At 42.4% G+C, this 7,888-nt stretch overlaps 1 protein-coding gene across 1 annotated transcript; it reads left to right on the top strand.

Moving 5' to 3' along the window:
* The first annotated feature begins 1,399 nt into the window (after positions 1-1,399).
* LOC109905109 (tubulin beta-4B chain-like) lies at positions 1,400-4,213 on the top strand. Its single transcript, XM_020502287.2, has 4 exons — positions 1,400-1,634; positions 2,383-2,491; positions 2,653-2,763; positions 3,036-4,213. Exons 1-4 carry the CDS (start codon positions 1,578-1,580, stop codon positions 4,097-4,099), a joined length of 1,341 nt encoding a protein of 446 aa, XP_020357876.1. The 5' UTR covers positions 1,400-1,577; the 3' UTR covers positions 4,100-4,213.
* The last annotated feature ends 3,675 nt before the right edge of the window (positions 4,214-7,888 follow it).

Genomic DNA, 7,888 nt, shown 5'->3' with positions numbered 1-7,888 from the left:
CAGACACATCTCAAAATCAACTGTTCAGAAGAGACTGCGTGAATCAGGCTTTCATGGTCGAATTGCTGCAAAGAAACCACTACTAGGACACCAATAAGAAGAAAAGGTTTGTTTGAGTCAAGAAACACGAGCAACGGACATTAGAACGGTGGAAATCTGTCCTTTGGTCTGATGAGTCCAAATTTGAGATTTTTAGTTCCAACTGCTGTATCTTTGTGAGACTCAAGAGTAGGTGAACGGAGGATCTCCACATGTGTAGTTCCCACCGTGAAGAATGCTTTGGGGGTGACTTTTAAGTGTGCTGACAGTCAGCACACTTAACCAGCATGGCTACCACAGCATTCTGCAGAGATACGCCATCCCATCTGGTTTGCACTTAGTGGGAGTATAATTTGATTTTCAACAGGACAATGACCCAACACACCTCCAGGCTGTGTAAAGGCTATTTGACCAAGAAGGAGAGTGATGGAGTGCTGCATCAGATGACCTGGCCTCCATGATCACCTGACCTCAACCCAATTGAGATGGTTTGCGATGAGTCGGATGCAAAGTGAAGGAAAAGCAGCCAACAAGTGCTCAGCACTTGTTGGAACTCTTCAAGACTGTTGGAAAAGCATTCCAGGCGAAGCTGGTTGAGAGAATGCCAGGAGTGTGCAAAGCTGTCAAGGCAAAGAGTGGCAACTTTCATGAATATAAAATATATTTTGTTTAACATTTTTGTATGTGTTATTTCATAGTTTTGATGTCTTCACTATTGTTCTATGTAGAAAATAGTACAAATAAAGAAAAACCTTTGAATGAGTAGGTGTCCAATATTTTCACTGGTACTGTATGTATCTCATAATCAAGGTAGAGAGAAGGGAGGATTTCATGATACAAATAAAAGTGTTATTCAAGTTGGTCTATCTGAGATTTCAACATGACAATGGTTAGGTTAATGTTGCAGACTTTAAAAAATAACTGACATGATGTGGAACCTTTTAACGTGAACAATGACAAGTGATTTATAACTCTTATAAATTAGAAGACTGTCTTGAAGATTGCATGTAAAGACTTCAGCAAGAGTCCAAAAATATAAATAACCTTAACTCGTTCCCTGCGTTATGCCTCCGCGAAAATTGACCAAATCAAAGGTGAAATTATATAATTATGGCTATTGATTATTTCTCCCTTATTAGTGGAGATATGTTTCGTGATGCAAAAATTCAGATTGAAGGCATTGAATGCTACAAACTTGAACGAATGAATTCTGTCGAGATGACATGCTAGACTTTTGATAACATGCTCAACCTAATTCGATTTACAATCTGGAGGCCGAGATGTAGGCTACTACTGTAGCCAGTGTTTTTATTCCCACTTCATTCTTTATGGTCCTATATTATTCATCCCACCCTATTACACCAATCACGTCGCTTACAAAGCGGGTACTGCGACCAAATGAACCAATAGGATTGCTATAAATTCACGCGATTTTGGAGCATGACTTAACAAATTTACTTTGGAGCAACAGTTTGACGATTGTAGCCGTGCAAAGAAGGAACTCATTGAAACAAGACTAAGTTTACTCTACTAACAAAATGAGGGAGATTGTTCATTTACAAGCTGGGCAGTGCGGTAATCAAATTGGCGCTAAGGTTGGTACACTTTAGGCTTTTAAATCCTTGACTTTTGATTAGGTTTAGAAGTATGATTTGTTTAAAAATAAACCACGCTATATGACCCCGCTATATTGTATTTAATTATATTTCAAATTGTGCCCGAGAAATTAACTTTTGGGAAATTTTAACATGTTATGTATTGGATTGAAAACAATGTGGCCCCGTTCTTAGTTGGTAAAATTTGTTTGGCGGAATATATCACATCCCCTTGATGATTTTCCTTCCCGTTTGTTCCAACAAGTTCAATGATTTTGAAGAGGCATTAACTTGTTTTTAACGGGGCAAACCTTCAGATCGACGCAATGAGTCTAATTCAAGGGTGTTGGCCGCCCCGCGTTGATTCAGCGCGCGCAGTTGTAATATGGCTGGTTGTCTTGTTCAGACGGGTGCGCCAAAACATGCTCACTGCAACTATTATAGTCTTATGTTTCAGTTTACATATGCATATTTGTCTGTCCTAATACATCGAGCACAATTTCGCCTGTTATTTGTCCATTTTAACGAAGGACAATGCAAAAATGATACTATTTTAAAATGGTGCCAACTTTGGAAACCATTTTGTTTTTAGATGTAGCACTTGAATGACGCAAAAAAGCCGATTACTCTTTTAATTCAAATGTCTTGTTTGCTTTTTATTTAATTCGATTGTAAACATCTTAACTGAATTGTCTATACATTTTATAATACATTTTCAGACTTATCAAAATGCGTTCTTTGTCTTTAGTTCTGGGAGGTGATCAGTGACGAGCATGGCATTGACCCCACTGGAAGTTACCATGGGGACAGTGATCTTCAGTTGGAAAGGATTAATGTATACTACAATGAAGCTTCAGGTGAGTTAGGTTGTGTGATGTCATGATCGACATTTGGTCTTTTAATCTGGCCTTTGTCCAGCTCTGGCTACACAATTGATGTCCTAGTTACTATTGTAAGTGTGGTAGAATGGGTTTTGAAAGGATGTTAATTTATTTTAAGTGCTCTTGTGTTATTTCAGGTGGAAAGTATGTGCCACGTGCGGTACTTGTGGACTTGGAGCCTGGGACCATGGACTCTGTGAGATCTGGACCATTTGGTCAGATCTTCAGGCCTGACAACTTTGTCTTTGGTAAGAAACTGTCTTTGGCAGTTTGACTATATTAACTTGGAAGTTGTCTGTGCCTGGATTCGTTGCATGTTACTACAGTACACCTTAATTACCTGACTACAGTCACCAGAGACAAACTGTTGGCATTGGTTACGTAAAACAAAGGGGCTCCATGTCGCTTAATTAGCTTTGTCATCCCTGACTTTAGTGTTTGCACAATCAATCACCAGGGCCCAGTTTTTCCATAACATCTCATTATCTTTGCATTGATGTCCTACTTTTGTCCATTCCAGGTCAGAGTGGCGCTGGTAACAACTGGGCCAAGGGCCACTACACCGAGGGTGCAGAGCTAGTTGACTCCGTCTTGGATGTAGTGAGGAAGGAAGCTGAGAGCTGTGACTGCCTCCAGGGCTTCCAGCTCACCCACTCCCTGGGAGGTGGAACTGGCTCTGGCATGGGCACCCTGCTTATCAGCAAGATCCGTGAAGAATATCCCGACCGCATCATGAACACTTTCAGTGTGGTGCCCTCCCCTAAAGTGTCAGACACTGTGGTGGAGCCCTACAACGCCACCCTCTCAGTCCACCAGCTGGTAGAGAACACAGACGAGACCTACTGCATCGACAATGAGGCTCTATATGACATCTGCTTCCGTACCCTTAAACTCACCACACCCACCTACGGAGACCTCAACCACCTGGTGTCTGCCACCATGAGTGGGGTCACCACCTGTCTCCGCTTCCCTGGCCAGCTCAACGCCGACCTGCGCAAACTGGCAGTCAACATGGTGCCTTTCCCCCGTCTCCACTTCTTCATGCCTGGCTTTGCACCTCTTACCAGCAGGGGAAGCCAGCAGTACAGAGCCCTGACTGTTCCAGAGCTCACTCAGCAGATGTTTGACTCTAAGAACATGATGGCAGCCTGTGATCCCCGCCACGGACGCTATCTCACCGTGGCCGCAGTCTTCCGCGGGCGCATGTCCATGAAAGAGGTGGACGAGCAGATGCTAAACGTACAGAACAAGAACAGCAGCTACTTCGTTGAATGGATCCCAAACAACGTCAAGACTGCAGTCTGTGACATTCCTCCCCGTGGGCTCAAGATGGCTGCTACCTTCATCGGCAACAGCACTGCCATCCAGGAGCTGTTCAAGCGCATCTCTGAGCAGTTCACAGCTATGTTCCGCCGTAAAGCTTTCCTCCATTGGTACACCGGAGAGGGCATGGATGAGATGGAGTTCACCGAGGCAGAGAGCAACATGAATGATCTGGTGTCTGAGTACCAGCAGTACCAAGATGCCACTGCAGAGGAGGAGGGAGAGTTTGAAGAGGAGGAGGGTGAAGAGGAGTTGGCTTAAATTTTTTTCTTTTTCAAACATCTGACTTTCTTCACATTTCCTGTCTCTGGCAACCTTCAGCTGTACCTGTTTGTTTGTTTGGTTCACTTGCAATAAAAAATGTAGAGAAACCTATTTTATTTTGTGTGAAATGGATAATGTAAACAGGGTTGGAGGTAGCCTAGTGGTTAGAGCATTGGGCCAGTAACCATAAGGTTGCTAGATCGAACCCCCGAGCTGACAAGGTAAAAATCGGTCCTTATGCCCTGAACAAGGCAGTTAACCCATTGTTCCCAGGTAGGCCGTCACTGTAATTAAGAATGAGTTTTTGACTGACTTGCGTAGTTGAATAAAAAAAATATATGGGATTTAAGTGAAGCAATTATTATTTTAATGGAGATGTTAAATTTCGTGGGAGTTTAAGGTGACATAAGCTTGTTCAATGGATAATTATTTAAATGTGACTGCATTAAGTTAAATGCAAGATATAGCACAATGGATCCAAATAAGAGGTGTTCAAATCAAATTGTATTTGTCACATACACATGGTTAGCAGATGTTAATGCGGGTGTAGCAATGCTACACTCACACAATTATTACCTTTAAGCACAAGTCCATGCTTTCATCACTAAAAATTGTGATTAGAGGTCAAATGGTATGTGCACAAGTATTCAGACCCCTTGACTGTATTTACATCTTGCTTTACAGCCTTGTTCTAAAATTGAATTGAAAAAAATGCACAATACCCCAAAGCAAAATCTGGTTTAGATGTCTTTTCAGAAACATTTACGTATTCAGACCCTTGACTGAGTACTTTGACGCACCTTTGACAATGATTACAGCCTTGAGCATAGATTATGACGCTACAAGCTTGGCACAGCTGTGTTTGGGGAGTTTCTCCCATGCTCTGTCAGATTGGATGGGGAGCTTGTGCTCTAGTTGGGCCACTCAAGGATGTTGACTTGTCCCAAAGCCACTCCTGTCTTGTCTGTGTGCTTAGGTTTGTTCTGTTGGAAGGTGACCTTTTGTCCCCAGTCAGGTCTTGAGCGCTCAAACAGATTATCAAGGATATCTCTGTACTTTGCTCTATTCATTTTTCCTTTGATCTTGACTAGTTTCCCAGTCCCTGCTGCTGAAAAACATCCCCACAGCATGATCCTGCCACCATGCTTCACTGTAGGGTGCCAGGTTTCCTCCAGATATGACACTTGGCATTCAGGGCAAGGAGTTAAGTCTTGGTTTTGTCAGACCAGAGAATCTTGTTTCATGTTCTGAGAGGCCTTTAGGTGCCTTTTGGCAAACTTCAAACGGGCTGTTCATACCTTTTACTGAGGAGTGGCTTCCGTCTGGCCACTATACCATAAAGGCCTGATTGGTGGAGTGCTGCAGAGATGGTTGTCCTTATTGACGATTTTCCCATCTCCACAGAGAAGCTCTGTTGGTGACCATCAGGTTCTTGGTCACCTCCCTGAACAAGGCCCTTCTCCCCTGATTGCAATAATGTTCCTGGCAGACAGCTCCACGAAGAGTCTTGGTGGTTCCAAACTTCCATTTAAGAACGATTGAGGCCACTGTTGTTGGGGACCTTAAATGCTACAGAAATGGTTTGGGTACCCTTCCCTAGATCTGTGCCTCGCCAAAATCCTGTCTGCACTCTACAGACAATTCCTTCGACCTCATGGCTTGGTTTCTGCTCTGACATGCACTGTCAACTGTGGGACTTTAGACACGTGTGTGCCTTTCCAAATAATGTCCGATCAATTAAATTTACCACAGGTGGAGTCCTAAGTTGTAGAAACATAAAGGATGATCAATGGAAACAGGATGCACCTGAGCTCAATTTGGAGTTTTATAGCAAAGGGACTGAATACTTATGTAATTAAGGTATTTCTGTTTATAAAAAAAAAAATGTCAACCTGTTTTTGCTTCATCGTTATGGGGTATTGTGTGTAGATGGGCGGGGGATATTTTAATCCATTTTAGAATACGGCTGTAATGTAACAATGTGGATGGAAGGGGTCTGAATACTTTCCAAATGCACTGTGTATACAGTATAAATCATTGGTCGAGACCTGTTGGGTCTGTGCCTCACCTATTTTCTCAGTTTGGTATAACCGTATGTATACTGGACAAAAACCTGCAACAATTTCAACTATTTTACTGAATTACAGTTCATATAAGGAAATAAATTCATTAGGCACTACTCTATGGATTTCACGACTGGGCAGGGGCGCAGTCTTGCGTGGGCCTGAGCCACCCATGTGTTTTTCCCCACAGAATGGCTTTATTACAGACAGAAATACATCTCAGTTTCGTCAGCTGTCCGGGTGGCTGGTCTCAGACAATTCCACAGGTGAAGAAGCCGGATGTGGAGGTCCTGGACTGGTGTGGTTACACGTGGTCTGTGGTTGTGAGGCCAGTTGGATGTACTGCCAAATTCTCTAAAACAACGTAGGCAGTTTATGGTAGAGAAATAAACCAATTCTCTGGCAACAGTGTTGGTGGACATTCCTGCAGTCAGCATGCCTTTGCATGCTCCCTCAAAACATGAGACATCTGTGGCAATGTGTTGTGTGATAAAACTGCACATTTCAGAGTGGCCTTTTATTGTCCACAGCACAAGGTGCACCTGTGTAATGATCATGCTGTTTAATCAGCTTCTTGAAATGCCACACCTGTCAGGTGGATGGATTATTTTTGCAAAGGAGAAATGATCACTAACAGGGATGTAAATACATTTTGTGCACAAAAGCTTTTTGTGTGTATATAGAACATTTCTGGGACGTTTTATTTCAGCTCATGAAACATGGAACCAACACTTTACATGTTGTGTTTATAGTTTTGTTTAGTACAGGTAGGCCTACAATAGAATACATGTTTTCATATTCCTCTCAAAACTGGTCACCAGGGCCCATTTAATCCAGATTAAAATGACCATGTGTCTTTTTTATTTATTTGATTTAGCCTTTATTTAACTGGGCAAGCCAGTTAAGAACAAATTCTTATTTACAATGACGGCCTACCAAAAGGCCTGTGGGGATGGGGGCCTGGGATTTAAAAAATAAATACAATATAAATATAGTAGCAGCACAAAGACATGGTACAAACATTATTGGGCAAAGTCAACAGCACAAAGGTCAGGAAGGAAGAGACGACAAAACAATACATCACACAAAGCAGCCACAACTGTCAGTAAGAGTGTCCATGATTGAGTCTTTGAATGAAGAGATTGAGATAAAACTGTCCAGTTTGAGTGTTTGTTGCAGCTCGTTCCAGTCGCTAGCTGCAACAAACTGAAAAGAGGAGCGACCCAGGGATGTGTGTGCTTTGGAGACCTTTAACAGAATGTGACTGGCAGAACGGCTTAGTCTTAATCCTGAGCCCTCATTCAATTGTGTTACCCTTCACTTTAGAAATATGTCAGGGGATCATATAAAAGTGTATTTGTTGTAGCATATGTTATATATTAAGAGATTTGATTCAGTTCTCTAAAAACGACATCCAAAAATGAGGGACTACATCTAAAGGAGCAGAATCTAACACCACATGATCATTTTGATCTACTTCTTGATCTGCATGCTCTTAGCTATCCACTGTGACATAAATTTCAGGGCAAGGTTAATACATTTCACTGTGTTCGTGTAATGTGAGTTGTCACATGTATTTTCACCTAAATACCACTAGGTGGCAGCAGGTAGCCTAGTGGTTAGAGCGTTGGACTTGTAACCGAAAGGTCGAATCCCCGGTCGAATCCCCGAGCTGACAAGGTAAAATCTGTCGTTCTGCCCCTGAACAAGACAGTTCATCCAC

This window comes from Oncorhynchus kisutch, linkage group LG15 (genome assembly GCF_002021735.2).
Source record: "Oncorhynchus kisutch isolate 150728-3 linkage group LG15, Okis_V2, whole genome shotgun sequence".
Classification (NCBI taxonomy): Eukaryota; Metazoa; Chordata; class Actinopteri; order Salmoniformes; family Salmonidae; genus Oncorhynchus; species Oncorhynchus kisutch.
The sequence above is the reverse complement of the archived record's forward strand: the minus strand, read 5'-3'. Positions and strand labels throughout refer to the sequence as shown.